The sequence below is a fragment of the Sceloporus undulatus genome, chromosome 6 (genome assembly GCF_019175285.1).
Source record: "Sceloporus undulatus isolate JIND9_A2432 ecotype Alabama chromosome 6, SceUnd_v1.1, whole genome shotgun sequence".
Taxonomy (NCBI): Eukaryota; Metazoa; Chordata; class Lepidosauria; order Squamata; family Phrynosomatidae; genus Sceloporus; species Sceloporus undulatus.
This window is the reverse complement of record NC_056527.1, coordinates 41196615-41224081: the sequence shown is the minus strand read 5'-3', so window position 1 is coordinate 41224081 and position 27467 is coordinate 41196615. Positions and strand designations below refer to the sequence as shown.

The following is a 27467-nucleotide window of genomic DNA, read 5'->3' as shown; positions in this document are numbered from 1 at the left end:
CCTCTTTCCTGCACGGACACCTAGGAGGCTGCCACTGAAAGGGGCCCTTTAAAAACATATTTGCTGAGCATGCAATTAGTCAAGGAAGTTGACATCAGAAAAAAGGCCAGAATGTGAATGAATGCAATGTTGTTTTTAATTTTTCAGATAAAAGGACACCGAGCGAACAAAGAAAACATGCCAGGTGACAACTAACGCTTGTTCCATTGTCCAAATAGTGTGTCTTATTCTGTAACAGGCTTGTGTAGCCCTGTAGATGGTGAAGAACTACTACATCTAGCGCTGTACAGCACAGGTTAGGCTGACAGGAGCTAACAACAGAAACTAGGATGAAATTGTACAGGGCCACAGGTTCCCCAGCTCTGTTCAAAGTGATTAACTAACATTTTGTGAAGATCCTTTCAGTTCATTCACTGCGAATTCCAGTTCTACATAGCCTACTCAAAAATGTCTTGAGGAAATATGCATTAGTTCATTGTGCTTTATTTTTACATGCATCTAATTAAAACACTAAGTTGTAGGGAACCTGTGTTTATCCTCAAGTTACTTAATTATTGTCATGCCTCACCATTGGCTAGGAATTATAGTTAGCAACAGATTCCTGAACCCCTTGTATAGGAGGGGGGAAAACCATTTCCTCCATTGATTGTGTAACTGGATAAATTAGCGTGTGCATACACACACACACACACACATGAGAAAATAGCTTTAACCTTTAAAATGACAAAATTTTCATTTCCCTATCTACAGCACTCAGACAGACAGTGCCTTTGGAATGGAGAAGAGGTAAGGGTCTTAAGTCATTTTGAAATTGCTTTGATGTGAGGTATATTCCCTGCTAGAGGCACATCCCTGCTAGAGTTTCCACATGGCATTAAAGCTATTTAGAGTTTAGACCATGAAAAATCAGGTAGTCTACTGTGAAATAATTTCTCATCATCCATATCTTAGGGGGTTGGACTGAATGGCCCTTGTGGTCTCCTCCAACTCTATGATTCTATTATTTATTAGTGTGTCCCATCTTTGACATTGTACAAAGTGTACTTCAACAAATGCATAAAATCTAATATATGTTGACTGGAATTTTAATTAGATAAATGGAAGTGGTTAAAAAACATTGAAATTACCCAGTTTCTGTGCAAACAACATTCCAAGTTTTGACAGAAACAACTAAGGAGAACTATTTCTTTTGTTTGGTTTTTTTTGGGGGGGGAGGGTTGGAATATGCAGCAAGCCTCCAGAGTGATAAGTTAGAGCCAAGCTAGACATAACTGCATGTTTTGACCTTATGTGTGCTTGTTACTAAATAAAAGCTGCATAGAGTAGGAGGAGTCAAAGCATGATGAAAAGTCAGAGATGGCCAGTGGATCCACTATTGTGGAAACAATAAATCTGCTCTGGATTTTACAGATCTGGTCCAAGATAAACCTTAGAGCTGGATCCTTCTTCAGCACCTACAGAGCTCCCATTCAAATTGGAACAGCTGCAGGAGGATCAGCAATAAAATTCAGAGTGGATTTGCCACCCTTAGGGCAATCACTAGCCAACCCTTTGGAAATCACCCCCCTCAAGTTGCTCATAATTAATGTTGGTTTTATTCTATCTTGTACAGAACTGTTGAAACTCAGACTAGAGAAGATTTCTCAAGGTATTGTATAGTTGAGACAAATAATTCTTACTTAAAGCAGTATAATTTAAAAGAGCCAGATAGCTTACAAAAATAATATGATTCCTTCTTTTAATCATTACAAGTTGAGAAGAAGTATTAAAAAAAATTAAGCTGGCTGGGGCTGGGAACTGCCCACTTAGAATTTTCCATTGGGTGAAAAGGATTCCTCTTAATATATTTAAGGATAAAAGTATCACTATTTTGTGAATTTTGGATGAAACTGTACTTTGCTATATGACCAACACAGCTATCCCTAGAAAGGTTTTCTGTTACCCATTGGTTCCTATTGGCAGGCAATAAGTTGAACCTTCATATTCAGTTCATAGAAAGAAAATTGTAGAGACAGGCAGCAATAGTAGATGAACTACAGTTGCCGGATTGGGGAAATAATCTAACTGTAGAGTTCTTACTCCTTTGGGATTTTTTCTTAGTCTGTTCTTGCCTTCCAGCTTTATTCCACTCCCTGGATTACTTTTACATTCCTGCAGGGACTGATAGACAAAGACAACACTATCAGAAGTAATTACTGTACACTGAGGCCTATAGGACTTACTGTCAAATTAGAATGCATAGGATTCCAGCCCAAGACTTTAATGTTAAGTAGTGGACTACATTTAAATAATAAGTTAAATTGATCTATTGTTGTTCTTATCCCCAATTTAGCTATGTTTTTGAGGACTTGCTATCACAGGTAAGTAAAGTCTGTGGAGCAGGCAAGCAGCTGCTGTGCGTGCATTGAAGCCACTGGTTTCTTTCTGTATTCAAGACACTTGGTTTATAACAACTATGTTGATCCCCTTTGGAATGTATACTTTTAATAATTCTAAAAAATGTGGCACTCAGTTCCCTCACAATGCCAGCTAATTTGAAAAGTGAAATGATTTTTGTGGCTTGACTTCTGTTGTTGGTGGCAGGCTGGAAACATTTACAAGCAACAGCTTCAGTGTTCTTTGATTGCTCTTACCTCACAGGAATCAATGTAATTGTAGCCATTCAGTTTCTTTAAAAAAAATTGGGCACAATCCTAACAAAACCATGGACTTTTATATACCGTTTATATCAAAGAGGGTTTAAGCACCTATGTCTCTCACCTCTTAAAATAAATGTCACTTTTAAAAGCAATGAAATTTGGCTGGATTGTAGCCATTATCCTCTTCAGTATAACATGTTTTGTTCTCATGATCCATGGTGGCCATATGACGACTTCCACAGTTACAAGAGAAAATGCTTGTTGATGGCAGACTAAAGAGTACATTAATCTTTGTCGTGAATGTTTACTAATAATGCTGGGCTAGGGATAACTAGTGTAGCTTGTTTAGCCTTTTCTATACCCTCCAATTCTTTCCTGTGACTCGAGGCCTCTTGTATCAACCCATCTTTATTTTTCATCTGAATCAGCTGAGAGTGAGGAGGGAAAATAGTAAGAGGATGGGATGTAGAGAATAATAGGTGGGATGGAGAAATAGTTATGAAGCCTCTTGGCAGGTCCAAGTACAAGAATGCTTATAATTACCTTATAAGCCATTGGAGATCTCAAATAAACTAATGACTAGTTAATGACTAGTTTATTTCATTTACGTATTCCAGACTAAATGATTAATTAAAATAAGTAAAAAGCTTTTTAAAGAGTACATAATATTTATTTAATATGAAAATGCTTTTTAAACTACAGTAGTGTAGTTATTTATGGAGACTCTTAAAATGGAGATACTTAAAATGTGTCTAATGTTATCTTTACAGGATGAATTTGAGTAGCAGACGTCTAGTATAATAATAAGTCACGTATGGAAGAGAGAGCTTTTATGTTTGCTATATAAAATTTTATTGAGCATATTAAAATATATGTATCCATTTGACAAATAAAGATATTTTAATTCTTGCATATTTTGAGTTAGTACGTTTTTTACTGATACTTTGGTAATATTTAAATAGCATTGAAGTATCAAAGGTATTTATATCCCCTTAGATAGGATTGCATTTTATCTAAGGCAGTTTGGAAAATGCATGTGTTTATCAATGAAGTTGAACTAAAGAGCTATTCTAGATTCTTCTTTTGTTTTTGTTTTTCCATTAAAAAACCAATGCATTTTTAAAAGAGATGAACAATCTCTTCTTCAGTGATTGCTCCGTAGGACTGGTGATCACAGGCCGCACCGATGGCTTTGAGGTGTTGCAGGATATTTCCTGTTCTCAGCTGGGTTTTTCAGAACAGAAATAATCTGGCAAGTAGATTTGTTTCAGATGAGTCCATCCCCAGTTTGGGTTATTGATCTCCCAATTGCTATGCTGCTCTGATGGAGAGAGTTTGTAACTGGTGAAGTGTATAGTGATCATATGGCTGTGAATGGCTACCTCCTCCTGTCCTGTCCCCTCTTCTCTTTCCCCCTTTTAATTTCCAGTGGCTGTCCAAGTATGATCTTCTCTGCTACTGAACAGTTTCTGTTGTTGTGTGCCTTCGAGTCGTTTCTGACTTATAGTGACTCCAAGGCAAACCTAATATCATGTGGTTTTCTTGGCAAGATTTGTTCAGAGGTTTGCCCTCGACTTTCTTTGAGGCTGCATGTGACTTGCACAAGGTCACAAATAACTCTACATGATAAAGATAAGCAAAACCCTACTTTTCTCCTTTTGGGAATCTACCCCTAGAGAAGTTGGATTCTATTTCCCTTAAAATATTCTGTTCTAGCAAGGGTTGCACATATAGTGATCATTGCATCGTGGTTTTTTTTTCCTTGTGAGGTGGTCTATTTTACTAGGCCAGCCTGATGCCTTGTTACATAACCCTATTTCCCACGCAATTTCCTAGTTTTAGCCCTGGTTGTTCACCATGCTAATATGGTGGCACCTTGTTCTATAACACTGTTTACCTTGCACCACCAAATTTTAACTGTAACTGTCCATCATTCCAGCATAGTGCCTTGCTGTTTTTCCTCCCTGTTGAAGAAATTAGATTGGAGGGATCTGTGGTTTTTACATAATGGCTATACTGGTGCTGTCATGTATGTTGGGTGCCTTCAAGTCATTTCCAATTTATGGTGACCATAAGATGAACCTATCATGGGGTTTTCTTGGCAAGATTTCTTCAGAAGAGGTTTGCCATTGCCTCCCCATGAGGCTGAGAGCATATGACTTGTCCAAGGTCACCCAGTGGGTTGTGTGGCCAAGCTGGGGGTCGAACCTAGGTCTTCAGAGGCATAGAACAACAGCCAAGCTACTACACTATGTTACAAGAGCATAAATGTTGCTGCATTCAGACTAAGTGAGTCTTAGGCCTGTTACAGACAGGCCAAAATAAAGCTGCTTCGAGTCACTTTGGAGGTATGGTATTTCAATGATACATGAGTCCTAAGAGTCTGGAAGCTGCACCAAAGCTGCACTCCAGTCCTTAGGACTGGAGCGTGGCTTTGGTGCGGCTTTTGGGCAAGTCACACTCTCTCGGCCTCAAAGGATGGCCATGATCTGATGAAGACAGGATAATAATAATATTTATTTCTATCCTGCCTCTTCAGCAACTTCGAGGTGCCTTACGTCCATTAAAACCATACAACACAATAAAAATAAATCCCAACATCCCCTCCCTCCTTAAAACGACTCCCCAATACAACAAAAGCGATCACAAATACAATTAAAATCATTAAAGCATTCGCAACAAGAGCAGGGCGTCAGCCACTGGGTCGTTTTCTTGGGGGAGTCACACTCTCTCAGCCTCAGAGGATGGCCAGGGCGAGCCTCCTCTTTGAAGAAATTTGTCAAGAAAACCCCTTGAAAGGGTCGCCATGAGTCAGAAGAAGAAGAAGAAGAGGCTCCAAGGCCTAGTCCTGGCTTAAACAAAGCAAGGATGGTGGCGCCCTCCATCCTCTGTCATGGCGGGAGGCTCAGTGCTTGGCTGAGGAGGAGGAGGCAGGAGGAGACAAAGAAAGAGGGAGGCAGGAGGAGGAGGCGGGGAAGGCCAGGCCTGACGGGGCTGGGCTGGGAGGGCCTGACTGACAGCCCCGGCGACGAGGCTGGGTCCCTCTTCCTCGGCCCTGGTTCACTTCAGGACGCCCGGGTCGACAACGGAGCCATCCCAAGCAGCTGTGTGAGTAAAGCCGGGACTGAAGCGCGATTAAGCCCCGTGTGGAAGCCTCTCCCAGGCCTTGCTTCGTCTCTCCTCCTCGCCTCCTCCTCTCTTGCCTCACTTCTGCCTTGCTTGCCTCTTTGGCTGCATCCGAACGGGAGAGATGATCCGGTTTGATACCGCTGTAACTGCCATGGTTCAAGGCTATGCTATCCTGGGAAAAGGAATGTGTTGCAGCAACAATGGAGTTAATCCGGTTTGGTACCACTGTGGCTGCATCCACATTGGAGAAATGACCCGGCTTGGCACCAATTCAACGCTTTCTGTCTCAAGGCTCTGGGCCCCACAACAAACTCCAACTCCCAGGTTCCAGAGCCTTGAGTCAGGGCAGTTAAAGCGGTGCCAAACCGGGTTATTTCTCCAGTGTGGAGGCAGACACTAACTACCGTGGCTCAAGGCTATGGAACTGCCCTTCCCAGAATTCCATAGCCTTGAGCCATGGCACTTACAGCAGTATCAAAACGGATCATTTATTTTGGTGCTGCAACAAATTGCCAAAACCTCTGGAGGACTAAAAGATGTGAAACCCTCTTTTACTCTAACCATTAAGCCACACTGGTTTTCATAGCAATTCCACAGTAATACAGTCTTGAGCGTACCTACTCTCCCTTTCTGCCATATAACCCCTCTGTTGTCATTTATCCACAGTGTATTTTGTGGTGTACTGCTTTGCGCATTGGACTGTGACTCTGGAGACCAGGGTTCAAATCCCAGCTTGGCCATGAAACCCACTGGGTGACCATGGGAAAGTCACACTCTCTCAGCCTCAGAGGAAGGCAATGGGAAACCCTCTCTGAAGAAACCTGCCAACCCATGATAGGTTTGCCTTAGGGTCAACGGAAGCCAGAAACAACTCGAAGGCGCACAACAATTTACGTTAGACAGATTTTACTGGGCAAGCAACCACACTGAATATTTCAGATACACGTTATCTTGTGCTTTTTCCCTTTTACTGTTATTTTAAACTGCTGTAGTTGGTCATGTTTGAAACAAATAATACGTATCCCTTTTGGGAAAAGTCCAAGCAAGTCTGATAGCTAGCACTGAACACAGTTCAGCCAAGTCTAGCCACTTCTAGGGATGGATGGAGTAGAAATTGTCCAGGGACCTGGCATCACTGTAATCTACCACCAATATCTCCACGGTGAGCTCTTATCCCATCAGATTGGAAACCAATCAACCTTTTCTTGACTTTCAATGAGAGAAGTAAACAGGTGCCTAACTATTGCAGTTGCTAAAACCTAGGGTGCATCTACACTGCAGAAATAACTCAGTTTGCCACCACTTTAACCGCCATGGCTCCATCCTACAGAAGCCTGGGATTTGTAGTTTTGTGAGGCACCAGCATTCTTTGGCAGAAAAAAAGCTAAATACCTTGTAAAACTACAAATCTCAGGATTCCATAGGAAGGAGCCACAACACTTAAAATCAGTGTGAAACTGCATTTTTCCAGCCTTTATAAAGGGATAAAATAGCACTCTCTGCCTGAGTTCCTGGAGATCACTGAAAGTCAGAATACACCTTACTGGACTATACAGACAAACAGACTTTGTAGAAGACCTGTGCACCTTATAGCATTAGGTAAGGTCAACTTTAAACCATTATTTAAATATGTTTTCTTGTGCATTTATAAAAATGACAGTGAAATGTTTGACTCGAGGAGGCTAGTTTGTTGAATCAGTGTTGGAATGTTGATGTAGAAAGCCAGATGATGGTTGAGCGAGGGGTGGGTTTTCTCTGTGATTTCCCTCCCGGTATGGTTCTGATCCAGAGACATTTAGGTGCAGCAGCTTGCATTTTCATTCCTGCACACAAGGGTTACTCCATCAAACAGATGGTTGGCACTCCTGGCTTTGGCAGCACTCATCTGCCATTTGGGTGCGGGTGTATTTGGAATTGGTTTCCCACCCAAAACAGATGATTAGAGGGGAGATTGCCAACCATCTGGTGCCAAATTGCCCTCAGTTGCTTAAGAGCTGCTGTTTCCCATCCACCATCACCTCCTACGCTGCTGCTTCATGCCCATAAAACCAGTCCTAGAAAGGTGATCTGCTTGTCCTGTGTCCATGCCATTAAAAAAAGTGGCCGAGCTTGCATCTTACTTAAAGGGTTTGGCTTTAAAAACAAAAAATGACTTTAAAACAAGGCTTTTTTCACATTTCACATTCTTCCCTAAGAAAGAGTTGATTCACTCCTCATTGAAATTCAGAGAATTTGCTGAGGTCCAAAACACACTGCAGAAATAATCCAGTTTGAGACAGCTTTAATTGTTCTGGCTCAGTGGAATCCTAGGAACTGTATTGTGGCATCAGAGCTGTCTGACAGAGAAAGCTAAATGTCTCATCCCATTCCCAGAATTCCCAGGCATTGAGCCAGTGCAGTTAAAGCAGTCTCAAACTGGATTATTTCTGGAGTGTGTTTTGGGCCTCAGCTTTTTACAGTCAGTGTTCTACTATGCTCAACTAATGATATGTCATATATTTTAATAAATCTCACTGGACAAAGCCCTACCTCAAATAGGAGTCTTATGTTGTATAATTGGAGACAGTATGCTACAATCTTTTAGTTAGATTTGTAAAGGTTACTAGCACTAGCCTCCCAACTGGTGTCTCTGTGATTGGAGGCAGGGGTCAGTACAAGTACTGATTTCAAGTCAGTTAATTTGGGTTGTAAATCCTATGTAAAATAAGGGGGGGGGATCCAAAGGGGATTGTGAGGCATATATGGGAAAACTTAAAATGAATTTTGTTGCTGTTGTTGTGTGCCTTCAATTTGTTTCAGACTTATGGTGATCCTAAAGCAAACTTATCACAAGGTTTTCTTGGCAAGTTTCTTCAGAGAGGGGTTGCTATTGTCATCCTCTAAGGCTGAGAGAGTGTGATTTGTCCAAGGTCATGATTTGAACTCTGGTCTCCATTGAGAGATATCCTTCATCGTATCTTCATCACATCAGGAATTCTAACTTGTCAGTAATAGAATAAAAATAAATGCTTCCAAATCCATGAATGCCCAGCATTGCCTTAGAAGAGAGCTGCTTCCCTCCCTTGTATTTTGTATTGTACACAGAGGAAGGCAGGCATCTTCTGAGGAGGCGCCTGCTGTTGTAACACATGTGAGTAGTTCCTCTAAAAATATTTTTTCTTCAAGACTATGGCATCATGCATGTGAAGATTTCATTGTTCAATCTATTAAAGTTCATATGATTCATCAGTGAAGGGTTCTTTAAATCTTTGCTGAATGTAATTCCTCATCAAAGAATTAGCTAAGGAGCTACCAATGAGAATTCACTATGTACAGTATTTCTCTATATGACACATAGTAAGGGGGCGTGTGGAAATAGAAAAAGCGGTATAAATGTAGGAACAGAAAGATATAGGAGCTATTTTGAAAGACGCAATTCAGCTTGTAGAGAACAGACAAGCATTTCACTCTGAGGTTACATTCTCGGGATCAATTTATCCCACTGACATATCAGTTGGGAAGTATACCTCTGTTTTAACAATAAGAGATACGTGGGTGGGAGGAATTAAAGTCTCTCATTTATTTCTCTGTGGTCTGTTGCCCAAACAGGGTGACATATCAAGCAATGTCTCATGGGGGAATAGGCTCAGTTCCCCTCACAGTTTCCCTTCATGAACGCTTCTCAATAGCAAAAGAAGAATCAGCACCATCCTATGTAAATTGAGCCTCAGTAAGATGGTAAACTATTGCAAGAAGTATGGCAAATGGAAGGGGAAGGGTGTTCACATGATTGAGGATACATCTACACTGCAGAATTAATACAGTCTGGCATTGCTTTAATTGCCATGACTCAGTGCTGTGGAATTCTGGGATTTGTCATTTTGTGAGATATTTAGCCTTTTCTGTCAGAGAGCTCTGGTGGCACTACAGACTACAAAACCCCAGGATTCCATACATTGGAGCCATGACGGTGAAAGTGGTGTCAAACGGCCTTAATTCTGCAGTGTGGCATCAGCTTGAGCTTTGGACCACACATCCAAAGGTGCCTCTACTACTACTACTACTACTACTATTATTATTATTATTATTATTAATTTTTTCCTTCTTTCCCCAAAATTGAGACTCAAAGCAGCTTACAGTTTAAAAGAACAATACAGTTAATAATAATAATAATAATAATACATTTTATGCAAAAGTTAGCATTAAAATAAAATCAAACTATTGCAGTAATAAATTACATTACTCACTGAAAGAATAAAATGCAGTTTAAAAAATATTAAAGCGCTTAAAAACAGTACAATTAAAACACTAAAATACCCCCATCCCATTCTTTAAAGACGTTCTGTTTTAAAAACTTTCTGAATAAAAATATCTTAGCCTGTTGATAGAAGGACAACAAAGAGGGGACCATTTTGGTCTCCCTGGGAAGGGAGTTCCAAAGTCAAGGGACAGTGACTAAGAAGACCCTCTCTCGTGTTCCCCACCAACCGTGCTTGCGATGGTGGTAGGACAGAGAGAAGAGCCTCTCCTGATGATCTCAGAGACCAGGCCAGCTCATAAGAGAGATATGGGTCCAAAACACACTGCAGAAATAATCCAGTTTGAGACTGCTTGAACTGTCTTGGCTCAGTGCTAAGGATACTGTGGCACCAGAGCTCTCTGACAGAGAAGGCTAAATGTATCACAAAACAACAGTTCCCAGAATTCCCTAGCCTTGAGCCAGGGCAGTAAACATGGTCTCAAAGCGGATTATTTCTGCAGTGTATTTTGGACCATAGTCTTCCAAAAAGCCTGGACCTCAGTCATGTAGAACTGTAGAAATAATGCAGTTTGACACCACTTTCACTGCCATGGCTCCGTCCTTAAGAATCTTATGATTTGCAGTTTGTGAGGAACCCACACACTTTGTAAAACTACCAATCCCAGGATTCCATAGAATGAAGCTAGGGGAACAGTTTTTGACTCTGTTGGCCCACCATGAACTGCCCAGAAATGCCTTTAAAAAACAAAAGTGGCCAGAAGTCCACATCAAGTTTTAGGAATGGGGTGAGGAATGCAAAATGCAAACAAAACAAAACAAAACAACCACAAAACATTTTGTTTTTTTTTTAGAAAGGAGGGGACTCATTAGCCATAGGAATTTCTCTGAGGTCTCCTTGAAGCCTATGAGTCACACTTTGCCATATGTAGGTACTCGTCTCATGTGCAGGAGCTCTTAAGCTCCACAGGTCAAGTCTTGTGCAAAATCAGGGAAGCCCTATAGAGCATTACTCTAAGAAGAGTTGTCCCTGAAAGGATATTTTGCCCCATAGACAAGAGTCTACTTTTGGAGCACATGCCCAAGTGTGCTAGAGCTCACCCAAAATGTTCTGTATCTTTCCCTAAAAATGTGAATGTTTCAACTTGTTTCCAAGCCTATATATTACAGGTGCTCAGGGAGCTGGGTTTGGTTACATCACATTGCTAAATATTGTTTGGAGGAAAACCAACTTTTGCCACTGAATAATGTCTGAATAATGTTTCTTCAAAACCCCTTCTCACTACAATATTCAAATATACATAGCTTTTCTGTGGGGTGTAAATGATTTCATATTATTGTTTTTGTTGTTGTTATATCTATTTATAACCTGCCTTTTCTCCAGTTTGGGATTCAAGATGTCTTACAAAAGTGGAAACAGATGCAGGAAAACATTCACATTATACAAAAGTAAGAAATAGAGAAGTAGAATTAAAAGCAGTTAAGAGGATGACCATAAGAAGCCAAACAGTTAATATGCACAATGCAGCACATTGTGAAAGGCCCTTCCCCCTTATAATCATTCCTTAAAGACCTGCTAAAACAAGCAGTATTAGCAACACAGTATCTCTTTTTGGGTTTTGAAGAGTGTTGCTAATGCAACCCACTTTGGATGTAACTGTCCAAATTGGTACATCAATTAAATGTGTAAACACATACTGTACTTTGTCCAAAATATTTACATTAGTGATATCTTGATGTTTTGTTTTTTCAGGTTTTTTTTTTAAATAAACACTTCAACCTTCCAGGATGTTTGCGAAAGCAACAAAGAATTTTGTGAAAGAGGTTGATTCTGGGGGAGACTTGATTCCTGTACCAAATCTGAATAACTTGGATAAACTGCAGTTTCTGAGCTTAGTGACAAAGAAGAAGAAAATGTGGTGCTGGCAGAAGCCAAAGTACCATATCTTGTCTGTCACACTGAATGATGTGCTTGCTAAAGGCGAACCCATAGAACCAGGTAAATTATAGTTATACAATGTTAAGATAAGAAAAAGTGCAAAGTGCAACCATTAATGAAGAAAGCATTTCAAACTAAATCTATCTGCAGCACCACAGATTCAGTCAGCCACAGCCTGAAAATATTTTTCGTTTAAAATCCAAGTAGCAAACCTTGATTTTGTGATTTTGTATTACATTCACCATTTTACTATGGCCATTGTATATAATGAGACTTGAGCATCCACAGATTTTGGTATCCAGGGGGCTGGGCTTAACATAGAATGAAACTTTAGCAGATACCAAGAGCCAACTATGCTACAGATTTGTCTGCTTTTTATGTTTCTTAAACTGTGAAACATTTAGCAGTTTTCAGATACAGATGCTGCTACTGTATCTTATAATGTTTAATACATTATCTTGCTCTTGATTTCATTTTAAAGTGAATTTAAGGTAGTGACAAACTGTAAAATTGTTTCTCCAGACCAAAACAGTGAAATGAATACTAGTGAGTTAGAGTAATGATAATGTTTTAAAATGGTACAATTTTTTGGATTTGATGTTTTCAAGTGCTTGACTTGGTGCAGCTGCCAGGCTTCTTTCCATTTTAGGTAATCTTATGTTCCTGACTTTTAGGGTTAGTTTTTTCAAGCAACCCCCTCCCAATCCTAAACCTTGTGGTTCTTCAAGATATATAGAGATCTAAGAATAGCAGATCTATTGTGATTTAAAGGTTTGTATGCTACAGTCTACTTTATCAGATGCAGGAAGTGTTATCTTCATTTGATGTTTGTGTGTGTGAAAAGGAGAGCACATTTGTGCAGATTTGAACCTTCTCTACATCACAGGTATAGGAAAGAAAATTGTAAACAGTACAAGCAAATGACCATGAGAATTACAACTCAGTTGGAATGGAAATATGTTTGCAAAATAAGTACTTTGTTCATTGCTGTAATTAGTGGTAGCACAATCATGGTAGCATTGCCAAGTTAATTAACATCCATAGTGGGAGAGATAGGATAAGAAGTTGTTGTACAGTAGGACAGGAGACAATTTGTGCCCAGATTAGATTAGATTCTAATGATTACTTTTGAACAACAAAAGCCCTGGATCACTTTAAGATTGATTGGTAGAATAAATATATGGAATCAAAGTTTTTGCTAAGTGAGAGCTTCAAAAAAGTTGATTCCTTGAATTACTAATATATAAGATGTTAACAAGGCTCTGTTTTCTAAATTGTATGTTCCACTAACAAGGAACTTCACCCTAGGAAACATCACAGTTAGGATCTAAAAGGTTCGTAGAAGATCTGTCATTGTTTATAGAGGATCTCTAGCCATAGTTCAGAACTTTGAAAAGTTACTTTCTTGAACAGCTACCAAGTTCAAGTTAACATTTATGAACAAGAATCAAGGAGAAGGGAATTCTGGGAGGTACTGTAAAAAAAGTAACCATTTCAGGTTCTGTAGTAGCTTCATATATGGCCGAAAGCCACCCAAGGATAGAGGAATTTCCAGGGGATATCTTGCTTTCATGAGGTCAAGTGTTTCTCCTGGAAAGCTCTGTTTTCTAATCATAGTCTTCACATCCAGCTAAAAGTTTTTTTTAAATAGATGACAACTCTTTTGCATACTCACTAAGCTTTGTCTCATGTCTCAATTCTGTACTTTTGCCTTTGCTTTTACAGTTGACCTCAAAAATCCACACCCTCCAATGCTGGCCCCACATAATAATTTTTGCTGTGTTATTCATTCCTTTTCCAAGCATGAATTTTTGCAGTGCATTTAGGAATGGGTTATTTAACTTTTAGGCAAAATAAATGTTTATGGCTTCAGAATGGATCGTTTCAAAGCACAGGGTATGCAAACTGTTTCAAATAAAACTAAAAGTCACATCTTTTGTATCTTTCAAAATATCAGTACTGGAGATTGGGTAGTAGACTATATCCTCCTGTTTCTAAGTTTCCAATCTTAATCTACACTCCCAAATGAGAACCAAACAGGGAGAGGAAGATAAGAAAACCAGAGTCTATGTTTGATCAACCCACTGCCCAAGTTCACAGAAATGCACATATAGAGAGTTTGCCTTTATACTTAAAATACTTCCCCATACACAATACTTTGATAAAATTATTTGTTGGACTTCCAGTACTCTCCAGCTACCCTGGCCAGCAGTGGACCTAGAGTTGTTCTGGAGTTGTAGTGCAAAACATTAACTTTACCAGGCTCTTGCCTTCTTGATACTTAACAAGATAAAAGGCAGGATGAAAGAGAAAGATGAAATTACAGATGGATAGACTCAGATGGGGTCTGCTCTACAGAAATAATAAAGTTTGACACTACTTTAACTATCATGACTGAAAGCTATGGAATCCTGGAATTTGTAGTTTGTTGTGGCACCAGAGCACTCTATCAGAGAAGGCGAAACATCTCACAAAACTACAATTCCCAGAATTATTGGGCCATGGCAGTTAAAGTGGTGTCAAACTGCATTATTTGTGCAGTGTGGATGCAGCCAATGTCAAGGAAGTCATAGTCCTGAATTTGCTAGACCTGAACAGGGCTTTTGATAACAAAGAGACTATCACATTCATAGGGTTGCCGTAAGGCATAGTTGACTTGATAGCAACCAACAACACCACCCATTATATACAGGCCTTGTGACACACTGATCCCCTTGGCCTCCTTTTTCTTTCTTCACTGGATCATATGGGTTCATAAATATTCAATATGCAACTTGATCAGAAATTATGTAGATCAGGAAGTGCTCCAGTCTATTTATGTTTTGACTATTGCTTTTATTTTGTTTGATTTAAAAAATAATTTCCACTCGTGTTTCAGTCTGATGTTCCATGTTTATTGTACATTTTTTGGGTCCACCCAGTTGTTGCAGAGTCTGACTTTGTGAAATATGAAGGGAAGTTTGAAGACTATGTCACAGGAAGCATTGACACTTCATTTGGTAGAATTAATCTGGGGGCTGGAGGAAAAGGTATTGTGAAAAGCCAGTCATCTTTTGGGAATCTGAAAAAGCAAGAAGCTGATTTGCAGAAACTTATGACGGATGTCAGAGGAAGGTAGGTATTCAGTGACAGGGTTCTTAGCTTTGGGACACAGGATATATTTCAGGGGAGGGAACTGACAAAACTACCTTTGAATATTTCTTGCCTAAGAAAACCCTGTGAAATTCATGGGGTTGCCATATGTTGACAGGTGATCTGAAGGTGCATGCACACACACACGCACGCACACACACATGTTTTTTATATTTTAAAATCAATAGGACTTAAAAAAAATGCAATTGGGAGTGCACTCAGTATTATTGTTACAAATGGGTGAAATACAAAACACACAAAAGGGTGAACACACTGCCTTGGTGTGTGGTAGAGTCTCCTCCTTTGGAGGTCTATAAACAGAGACTGGATAGTCATCTGTTGGCAGTACTTTGGTTATATACTCCTGCATGACAGGCGGTTGAACTTAATGGCCCCTGAGGTCTCTTCCAGCTCTGGGATTCTATCATTCTTGTGTCACACCTGGTAATCCCTTAGTTCCATAATCCAGGCTTCAGTAGTAAAACAAAAAAACCTTTATTCAGCAACTATAGCTGTACACCCAAGATGGCTGTTGTCAGAACTAACCAGCAAGTGTTAGTAAAGCATAGTTAAAACACATACGATTTGAAACTTTTGAAAGCCTACCTTCTCATTCATTAAAAAAGCAAAATATTATTTCCCTTTTCCCATGGAGCCCCCCTCTCATAGATTTATGCTTGTTAGACATGCTTGGTTTAGCTGGTGAGGCAACTTACCTGCTTGCATCTTTTGTTTCTGTCTTGTTGTTCATGCATTCCCAGTAAGGGATTCTGAAGGCAGCTGCTATGTATCTTGCCTGTTGAACGGAGACAAACACATCTAAGGTAGGATCAGATAGAGTAGAATCCCATTATTTCCCAGCTCAAGCTTTATTTATTGTATTGTTTGCTGCAGACCTGCTACAGCAGCCTAAAAGTATAAGTTTCTTCACCCTCCTACTAATGTCAATGTGGCTAAAAAAATGCTCCACCAAATAGAGGATGAGAAGAAAAAGTGGACTGGGCTGACATACAGAGACTTTATAAAAAGGAGTTTCTTTGTCAGATTCTTTGTTAATGGAGTTATGTCTGTACTATGAAAGCAGTTCCTACTGAAAGGTTACGTCTGTTAAAACTTGTTTGTTTTCTCTCCTCTTAATAAGTTTTCTGTATTAATAATCCAGATTTTGAAATTGCCAGTCCACTTGACTCCTGTACATAGAACATAGAGGGTGCCTTAGGCAGCAAAATAGCTCAAGCTAAGTCATAATATCCAGAGGGATAACGTTTACTGCAACAAAAGCTAAGAGTTTTGCAGCACCTTTATAATTTCTGATGATACTTTTGCTGATGATTTTATAATGATTAGAGTTTCAGTGATTTTTTAAAGACTGCATTTTAAATCAAGGAGAATTTTACCAGTATATTCTCATTTTCAAGTGGAATATTTTTCAAACAGTAATTTCTCTCATGGTTGGTTTACATGTGTTTTACAAACTACAGCTATACCTCAGTTAACAATATAGGTAGGTGTATTCCTGGTCATTACTTCTTTCACAGAAAATTTGGTACCAGAGGCAGAAATACCATGGAAATAATAGGGATATGTTCCTAGGCCACAAAAAAGAAGAGCAGTTCAACATGTTTCAGTAAATGTTTTGTTCAAAACAAACAAACAAAAATAGGCACATGTGCAATGTCAGGTGAGCATTAGATAAGTCAAGAAAATTTTTTGAACCTTCTGGAAACTACAGACATACAAATATTTGTGCTCATATTTATATAGTTATTACCTTAGTGTGTTTTCAGCCTCAGAGATTACAAGGTTTCATCAAAGGAACACAAAAACATGGTTAGAAATCGTCTTTATATGACAGATTTAAAAGGAAAAATGAGGCACTTTAGACGTCAGAGGGGCCATTATTAAATTCAAGCTTGTGAAAACCTTTTAAGAAAATGTGTTAGCTGCAAAAAAATAATTCAGATGGAAAACTAAATCTTTTTAGTTTCCATTGTTGAGATCTAAACCTTTAGGGCTTCAGTGTGAAGATATGTATGGGCGAGAGAAAAAAATATTGAATTTTCATCAGGGTCTTCACCAGCTAGTGGTTTTATCATAGATTATTATATGCATAGGATGCTAATTTAACATTTCAGCTTTGAAGTTTGTCAAATACATTTTTGAATTACACAACTGCAGATCCATAGGGAAAGGAAAAAAGAGTATTTATGGTGGAGAAGCTGTATGAATTCACCATAAGTACATGAGTTTCAAGGCTTTTACTTTGATGAACATGCAGAATGATGTACTGTCACGGCGTGGGAAGCTATTGAGCCACACTGTGAAGCTTTATAAAAATGTCAGAGGAAAAAAGAAAGAGATCGAGAGAGAGATCAAGAGCAAGTCTGAAATTAATCTGGAAAGCTGTATTTCAGATTGGATTAACAAGTGAACTAACATGGGATGTAGCTTGGTGGAATGTGACAGAGGATTAATTAGCTTGTTGCTCTCTGGTCTAGTTAGCTCTGTTCTGAGAGAACAAAGCTTGGCATTATAAAATGGCAGCCAGTGTTCTGGATTGAAGGAAATTAGGGGGTTATTAATTGTTCCACTCCAGTACTCAGGTGGTAGGGTTGCGGAGTGGGGGGATAATTCCAGAAACAAGATTTGGAGTTCAGCCTTGTTCACATTTTAATTACTGTAGCTATCTGCCATGGGAATTTGAAAAGTAGCACATGAACGCTTTCCTCCATCTTTCCCTTGCTTGGTTCCTGCTTCTGCTAGTAGCAACCTATCCCTTCTTGTTCAGTTGAGTGGGAATAGGTATGTTGCAGGGAGTTGATTTTAATGTGGATTGCCTGCAAAATCATGTTCACTGATTAAGTAGAGATATATATAAACATGAGGCGGAAATGGTCAGGTGGGTGAATGCTATTACTATTTCTTTCAAAAGAGAGGATTGGAATGCATTTAGTATCCATTGTAAGTAATACATACTTGAAAGCTGAAGAGGAAGAAAAGGTAGGTTGCAGTAGAAAAGAGTTAAGCATATGTGTCACACATGTGAATACCCAGCTGTTTCTCTTTCAAATATCATCTCCTGAAGCTTTTTTTTTTTTTTGAAAAAGAGTGCATGTGGACCTTGTTATGAAAGTTTTTATTTAATAATACATAGGCTGTCAAATCTCTTTAAACAGTAGAAGGAGTAATGGACAAATTACTTGACTACAAAAGAATCTCTTGGTTTCCGGCCATCTCTTTCCAGATTTGTCTGTAATTTGAAGGTATATTGTGTTTTCCAGGCACACTAGTAATTAGGGTGAGAAAAAAAAATCTGTTCTAATAGATGTGATTAGCTAACAGAGTGTTATTTAATGGGTTTCTTTGACTAGAAGGTATCCTTTTCTTTGGAGATTAAGTCTACAGTCTTATTTAAGAAAGTTACTTTCATATTTCAAATGCATTAGGCTATGATCATTATTATCATTACATATAACAGAGGATCATCTGCTCCTTTGCAGACCTGCCTGCTTGTTAGATTCATAAGCCATTTTGGAGGTTATGTTTTAGAAAAGTGGGATGGAAATTAAAAATGTAATGACATCTTACTAAAGTGAAACAGTGCTTTAGTTTCAGTACAAAGCCTAGCCATCTTTATGGGAAAGTGGGATTGGTGTTAGCTGTATTCTGTGTGTTTCTAAATTGTGATTTGGAAGTTGAAGAAGATGTAGGTGTGTGAGGGAGACACATACATAGCACAGCACATTAATTCTATGTTAATGTTTCTTAAACAGGTGGTACTACCAAGGCATATGTCTTTACCTTGTGTTATTTTCCACTTTCATGCAACTTCCCCCAACCTGGTGCTTTCCAAATGTATTTTCACTACAGCTCCTGTTTTTCCTGCCAGCAGAGCCATTGGTGATACTGCCTATCTTCTTTTTGTATTTATGTAGCATATTGGCCTAAATCTAATTGTTAGTCCAAATATAGTAGACCTATTGAATCAATGAAATTTCAGTAGGTCAGCTCTTATATAAATCTTAGTGATTTGATGGGTCTCCTCTAGTCAGAACTTGGAAAAATTTGCCACTAAGTAATAAATAGCTTATCATTGTGTTCTGTGTGTAATTAGTAAAAGTAATTAGTATTTCTCTTGGCCACACTTTTATTGTGTTTGTCCCTTTTTCTTCTTCAGAGCAATAAATTTACAGCATACATTGCTGCAGCAAATGCTTGAAAGAAAGCATGAAGTTCTTTGTATCCTGACAGAAAGAATAATAACAACTCAAAAATGTTTAATATCTGAGCATGTTCAGACAGAGGAAAAAATAGCCAGCATGGTGGGGATCAGTACAAAAATTATAAAGGTAAGAGAAGTCTTATTAATGTTTGTTATATATTTGTCCCCTTAGGCTTGCTACTTTCCTGACATTGAACAGTCCTCAACAAATATGCATTTATTGCTGTTTGATCTATGGTGAGAACCCAACTGTCTCGGACCTTCTCCAAGTACCACTGAAATGACTGCAAATTTTGGAAGAATTATGTACAGCCTTATTGAATTTCAGCAAGGTGCCCATCTTCAGATGTGCCTCGAATCTACATACAAAAGATTCTGTGGCCTCATAGAGTTGAAGTTCTTCATAGAATCATAGAATGATAGAGTTGGAAGAGACCACAAGGGCCATCCAGTCCAACCCCCTGCCATGCAGCAAATCTCAATCAAAGCATTCCCGATAGATGGCCATCCAGCGTCTGTTTAAAGACCTCCAAAGAAGGAGACTCCACTACACTCCGAGGAAGTGTGTTCCACTGTCGAACAGCCCTTACTGTCAAGAAGGTCCTCCTAATGTTGAGGTGGAATATCTTTTCCTGTAGCTTGCATCCATTGCTCCGGGTCCTAGTCTCTGGAGCAGAAGAAAACAAGCTAGCTCCCTCCTCAATGTGACATCCCTTCAAGTATTTAAACAGGGCTATCATATCACCTCTTAACCTTCTCTTCTCCAGGCTAAACATCCCCAGCTCCCTGAGTCTTTCCTCACAGGACATGGTTTCCAGACCCTTCACCATTTTGGTCGTCCTTCTTTGGACACGCTCCAGTTTCTCAACATCTTTTTTAAATTGTGGTGGCCAGGACACAGTATTCCAGGTGGGACCTGACCAGAGCAGAATAGAATGGCACTATTACTTCCCTTGATCTAGACACTATACTTCTATTGATGCAGCCTAAACTCGCATTGGCCTAGTTAGCTGCCGCAATGCACTGTTGACCCGTGTTCAATTTATGCTCTACTTGGACTCCTAGATCCCTTTCACACATAGTCTGGTTCAGCCAGGTGTCCCCCATCCTATAGCTGTGCATTTCATTTTTCTGCCCTAAGCTCAGTACCTTACATTTCTCCGTGTTGAAATTCATTTTGTTAGCTTTGGCCCAGCTTTCTAATCTATTAAGATCATTCTGAAGTTTGATCCTGTCCTCAGGGGGATTAGCTACTCCTCCTAATTTGGTGTCATCTGCAAATTTGATAGGTATACCCCCAATTCTTTCATCCAAGTCATTGATAAAGATGTTGAATAGCACTGGGCCCAGGACAGACCCCTGTGGGACCCCACTGGTCACTTCTCTCCAGGATGAAAAGGAGCCATTGCTGAGCACCCTTTGGGTTTGGCTGGTCAACTAATTACAAATCCATGTAACAGTTATGTTGTCTAGCCCACATTTCACTAGCTTGTTTGCAAGAATGTCATGGGGAACCCTGTCAAAGGCCTTACCGAAATCAAGATATACTATATCCACAGCATTCGCTTCAACTACCAAGCTGGTGATTTTATCAAAAAAAGAGATTAGATTTGTCTGGTGTGACTTGCTTTTCTGAAACCCATGTTGACTTTTTGTGATTATGGAATTACCTTCTAGATGTTCACACACTCTCTGTCATGATTCTCTGTCCAAAGAAAAGAAGAATATTGCACTGCCAAGTGTTTGAAAGTATATGTGCCAAATGAATAAATGAATCCCTTTTCCTACAGTAGGTTGAACATAAAATAGTTTCGGTTAGGAGACATTTGAGCTCAGTCTGTCTTTTAGAGATGTTGACAACACACAGCCTGTGAGCCTCATTGGCTATTTGTGGCAGCCCAATTGATGTCTTTGAACTTGCTGCTTCAGTGGTGGCAATGGTGAAAAAGGCCACTTTCCCTTTAGATAAGACACGCACTCTCTGTACCATTTATTCACAAGTAGAATCACACTCCCAGAAATCTCCTATAAGCATGTTCTACTTGTAAACAAGGTGCTTGGGGAATGTTATTTTTGTTTTAAAAGAAAATCATTGGGGGAAGATTGCTGCCATTGGTTGTGGCCCCCCACTGTATTTTTTTAACCTCTTGGAAGTTGCTAATTCTTAGAATCTTAAGAGTTGAAAAGTACTTCAAGGGCTAATATTGTCTAATCCCCTGCCATACAAGAATATACAACTAAAGCACTGTTTGGTGGGTGGCAGCATTCAGTACCTTGGATAGCTTTTCACTATTAGCTCTTATTGTTCCTTACAATGACATTCACTTGTGTGTGTAAATTGCTGTAGCATTGTATTAAACAATGCAAATTAAAGAGCAGATGGCTATCTCCCTCAGGTTTCAGTGAGCGAAAATGAGAATATGATAAAGGATTCTAATGTGATCTTGGAGATCCCTGCTCCCACAGCTATTGCTTATGGTGTGATAGAACTGTATATAAAACGTGATGGTCAGTTTGGTAAGTAATGTGTCTCTTTTCCCTCTTCTTCCCCTGAACAGCATTACAAAGCACAATGACCCAATGAGCAATGCCAGATTTTTTTCTTTTTTCTTTTCTTTTTTGGTAAGAATTAGTATATAAAACAGTCAACCAGGTTGTTTGCTGTCTTCTGTCTTTTGAATAAAGTTATAACAAATAAATACAGGGCATTGCAAGTGAAGAGAACTGTCAGATTACTAATCTGTAAACTGAGTTTTTGTGGCTCAGGAGTGAGGTAAAATATTCTAAATAAATAAATAAATTTCTGGTGAAAACTACTATTTTGCTAGGTTTGAAAATACACCTGACAGTTGAAAGGTGACTTGGAGGGGTATGTACATGTGCTCATTGCTTGTAAGTTACAAAATCATCTCTATGTCATCATAAATGAGCAAACATATTAATGACACAGCCTTACTCCCCAACAGATCCATCTGTCACAGTCTAGTTCTTTACTAATTCATTCAGTGGCTGTAATCCATTGTTGTTCATACACCATCTGCTTTCACACTGGCATTTGTCTGATATGTCTTTTCAATGGTTTCCTTCCTGCTAAACATCTGAAGCACATTTTTCATACCCTATAATTTGTGTTGTGTCTTAACTTTTGAGTTTTATTTCATTTATAAAAGAGAACAGATGTTATGACCTGAAGTTCCCCAAATATCATGTATTATTTTTCCATACTTCAGTTGTTTAAAGTACGGCAATAGAGTGATATTATTGAGTGTTTGCCTATAAACACATGGATATAAGATCACATATTAAAAGTACACACTACATTTGTACTTTTATTTCTAATGCTTTAATGTTAAAGTCTTCCAAACTATAGATTCTCACTAATGGAATGCTTTGTTTGAGCTCAACTAAAAGTGCAGCTTTCCTGGGTTCATTGCCTTCTGTCCTCTTTTTCTGCTGTGGCTCTTGTTGTTTCTGCCCTGGCTAGTTTAATGTTTGGTTATCTTATCTTTCAAAGTTCATAAAAGACACATGGCTTTGCTATCTCAGTGTGCCCCTCCTGGTTTCTATATTGAGGGTGGGGGTGGTGATAAGAAACTAATGAGACTGGTTGTCTACACAGCCTCACCTACTGTGATGAATGGCTAGCAGATGGAGTCTGCTGTGGAGCAAACCAGACTTTTCCCAATATTTAGATGGTCACTCTCCATTTCCAGTAGTTGATGAAATAAATATAAATCACCCTGGAAATATATAAGGCCAGACTGTTTCCACTGTTTCAGGGACAACTTGCTATAGTAGAAGGGCATCTCCAGAGCTTGGAAAAAGTCATTTTTGGATTATAACTCATTGAATCTTACAACTAGCATAGCTACTGGCCATGCTGGCAATAGGATTGTGGGAATTATCATCCAAAAAAGGAACTTTCCCAAGCTCCAGGCATTTCTGATCTATGCTCAATACCAGGCAGCTTGCATCTAAAATAACTTGTCCCAAACTGAGCTCATAAAGGTTTTATTGATGCGCAGTAATGTTTTATGACAGCAAACTGTAAGGGATTACCACATTCATCATGCTTTATCAAGCTTTTCCTTATTCAGCAGTTTATCTTCCTATTGAATTCCAAAATACACAGCATCAGAGCTCTGGCTTTATGCCATTTTGTATCATGAGATACCATCTCTATTATACTGCTATAAAGTTTGAATATTTCTAATTGTTCTTTAAAAATTTACAGTAATTTACCTGTATAGCATCACTAGTATACCCTCCTTCAGATGGCCATAATGCATATGGAAACTGCCTTTGATGCTCTTTTGCATTTGCTACTCACATCTATCACATTTTGCATTCTCAGGGTACTTCTAATTTCTTGACATCTCATGTTTAATGCAGGGATGCTTCCCCTTAGCTTGTGTTTTACTGAATTCCTTGTGTGTTTTCTGTGTTTACCCTATGTTCCTCCATGTGTTGATAATACAGAACATGTGTTTTTCTGGATGCTTTGTAATGCTTTATAATACTATGAATATCATCATCTAGAACTAGGAGGAGTTTCTTTTTGAGGTGTTACCTTTTGAATCCCTCCACTGAGGGATACTAGGAGTTGTCCAACAAAGTAGCTTTTCCAAGCTCTACCACAGTCTATGAACTTTTCCATATGTGCTATTCCATGTGTAATGCCTTCTTAGAAGCAAAGAAGTACAACTCCTCATATAGGGTTAAAGAAAATAGGGATACTGGCCTATTGGCTCTTGGTCTCACAATAGTGCTGAAAAGTTCATACTTGGTCAGCCATACCACACACACACACCACTGAGAAATCTAGGTGGAAAGGTCTTTGGGGGATTAGGATGGGAATGAAGGATGAGGAGGTTGTTCTCAAGATGAAGGTCACAAATCTAAATGTAGGTTATTACTCCTCCTTTTGTCTGTAATTCCTGAAGCTATCTTTCCTGTCTGGATGGATATAGTTCAGGAGGAGAATGCAGACATAGAGACCAATTTAAAAACTTGGAGCATTGTTAGATAAAATTTCTCTTAATTTATTAGAGTCACCAGTGTCTTTTCTTTCCATTGTTCAGAGGCAACTCTTTTTAAAACAAGCACAAGAAGCACTCTGGCAGTCTTGTTACTCTTGGGGAAAGCTTTAATTTGTATTATTCTTTTTCTCTTGCTGTGTAGTTTGCCTTGATCTCTGAGAGTTTTTAATATGCTAACAACTCCATGAACAATTGCTTTCTTCTTTATCATTCAGTAGCACAGAGGGTGTGTACATGTGTGCGTCCATACATACTTTTTCTGTTCTTGAAATATTTCTTTTCAGTCTCCCTGGCTATGCTTTCTCTTCCCTTTCATAGATGCCCTCAATTCAGTCAGAACTTGTAGAAATGTTGAACAGTTGTATTTAAATTCTGAACATGAACAGCATGTTTGATAGTTAACATTTCTCCCTCCACTTCACATTTATTCTTAAATACTGTGCTGTTCTCTCCATGAGGATTCCACTAGTTTTGCAAGAGTGCTATAGAATGTGGTTAAGAAACAATTGAAACCTCTCTCAAACACATCACCAGCTGGCATTAATGTTGTCTGTCAGTTTCCCTAGCAATTATAATGGAATCAGTTTATTAGAGGGATGGTGAGTTTTCCCTCCTGGGAAACAGCTAACCAGAGACTGGGCAACTATCTGGAACAGTAATGGTTCTGGATTTGGCTCTGGAGCCAAGGGCTGGAACAGACAGCTCTTAAAAGATGCCTTAAGGGTGTCATTGGACCATGGGGTTTACACGCTGCATGTCGTGATGATGCCCTGAAATGGCCCAGAAGTTGGGTGACTGCCCAGATGTGTATGGCTTCAAGGCACTCTGGCAGCATGGCATTCATATGCCACACACTGCCAGAATGTCTGGCAGCCCCCATGGGGCTGCATCAGGCAGGGAAAAGCTACCTTTTCCCCAGCTGAAAAAGGAGTGGATCTTTGCAGCTGCTTTTTTGGCTAGCTTCACGGTGGATTGGGGCCGTGGTGTGTGGTTGCTGCCTCCCTAACCCGTCCTGAAGCTGTCCCTTCCAGCCCATCTGTTTCACCTCCAAGTCCTTTCATTGCTATTATACAAGGCAGAGCTTCCCATTTTTCTTTCATTTTTTTCCCTTCTGCAAAATGTGTGTGCTAGAAGATGACTATTAAGGACCTCTGAAGTATTTTATGACGCTTTACTTTTTATATAGCCCTTGGAAGAGTTGGACTACAACTGCCAAAATTTTCAAACCAGCATGTCATACTACTTAGAGAACACTGGCAACTGTATTCCAAACATTTAACTTCTTCAAGCTCTAGGAAGTCATAAATTTAATTAATGAGGATGCTCACAGACATGGAACAACTACTAAAGAAGATCAAGGAAGAAAGTGCAAAGGCAGGTTTACTGTTGAACATAAAGAAAACAAAAATAATGACCACAGAAAATCGACACAAATTCAAGTTCACTAAGTAAAAGAATTCTCATAGCTGGGATTAAACAACAGGGACTGCAGCCAGGAAATCAGAAGAAAATTAAGAATGAAATAACTAGCATTAGTGTCATTAGGGGTGTGTGGTAGTGCAGTTCACACTAGGTGACACCCCAAAGGGGATGTCACTTGGTGTGGTAATACACAGTGGGGGAGGGAACAGGCAGCTGCATTCTAGATATCATGTGGCCATGTCCATGCAGGACTTGGAAGGCCGGGGGGAGCGTCTGCGTTTTGGATCCTGTGCGGCAATGGCTACATGGGACTTGAAAGGTGGGAGGGCTGCTGAGAGGGTTGACTGTACCCCCCCTCACTGCCATGGTGACATTTTACATGCTACTGCATGGAGATAGGGGGAATGCCCTTTTGGCCCTGCCTTGCAAAAGCCCCATTCCCACAAGCCCTGCCTCCCCACACCATTTGGCACTCTGGATGGAAACACCACTGAGAACTAAAAAAGATCCTAAAATGCAAAAATATATTAGTGAGCACAAAAGTTAGAATCATAAATGCAATTATATTCCCTGTTACCATTTTTGGATGTGAGAGCTGAACAGTTAAGAAAGAAGATAAGAAGAAAATAAATTCATTCAAAATGTGGAGCTGGAGAAGAGTGCTGAGGATTCTGTGGACAGCCAAAAAGGCAAACAAAAATGGGCTCTAGAGCAGATCAAGCCAGAAATCTCTCTGGAAGCCAAGATGAAAAAACTGAGGCTGTCATATTTCAGATGCATGAGAAACCATGACTCATTGGAAAAAACAATAATGCTGGGGAAAGTAGAGAGGGAAAGAGAGAGAAAGAGGATGCTAGATGGATGGACTCTATTAAGGAGGGCATGGGTATCAGTTTGCAAAAACTAAGCAGAGCTGTGGAGTCTTGGAGATGATACACAGGGTTGCCATGGATCGAGATCAACTCCAGGGTGGTTAACAACAACAAACCCCATAATATCCAGGATCTTATTCTACTGTCTTTCCATGAGGGGCATGGGGATAAACAGGAACACAATTCTTGTTAATCAATTTCATTTGCAGATGTGTGAAAGGACACACACTCTAAGATGTGCTCATTTAAAGGGGAATTTTATTTGACACACAAGAGTCAAAAATACCCATGGTGATCACTCTTTGAGCTTGTTTGCAAGTTATTTAATTACACAGTTATATAGATTTGAAGAAGGAATTAATTAGCTCATATTAACCTATTGGTACTAAGCAAATTAAGCAAACAACTAAGGGAATAATGTACAAATCTGTGGACCATATTTTGATATAGAGAGCCCGGATATTTTAAAAGGCAGCCTGTGAAGGCTGAACAGCTAGAGCTTGGTGATACATGGCTGATGCAGACATGAGTGGGCTGAATTTTGGTTCCTAGGGGAAACACAGGGGGCTATGCCAATCAAGTGGTTTACAGTTTCTGGAAGGAGCAAAGGAGTGGTGGAGGGATCAGGATTAGAAAACTATTTAACTGGAACATTTTTTTCTAGCTGTGAATAGAGTCCAGAGGCTAGTCCTGGTACAAAATCACCATGGCAAAAGGGAGAAACAGATCAGTTTTGGCACCTAAGTTCAAAGCATTCACACCAAATTCCTGTGCTGCCTTCTACTCCCCTCCCCTCTTTTAGGGAGAATATGATAAGCCTCAAAAATTCAAGATTA

At 39.4% G+C, this 27467-nt stretch overlaps 1 protein-coding gene across 1 annotated transcript in view; it reads left to right on the top strand.

The window, feature by feature from the left end:
* Nucleotides 1–5594: 5594 nt before the first annotated feature.
* The window catches only part of GSDME (gasdermin E), a 33774-nt gene continuing 11901 nt past the window's right edge, over nt 5595–27467 (top strand). Inside the window, exons 1-5 of the mRNA XM_042476313.1 lie at nt 5595–5749; nt 11760–12004; nt 14866–15058; nt 19254–19425; nt 21695–21815. Coding sequence (XP_042332247.1) covers nt 11794–12004; nt 14866–15058; nt 19254–19425; nt 21695–21815 — 697 coding nt within the window. The 5' untranslated portion in view covers nt 5595–5749; nt 11760–11793. The remainder of the gene's footprint in view (nt 5750–11759; nt 12005–14865; nt 15059–19253; nt 19426–21694; nt 21816–27467) is intronic.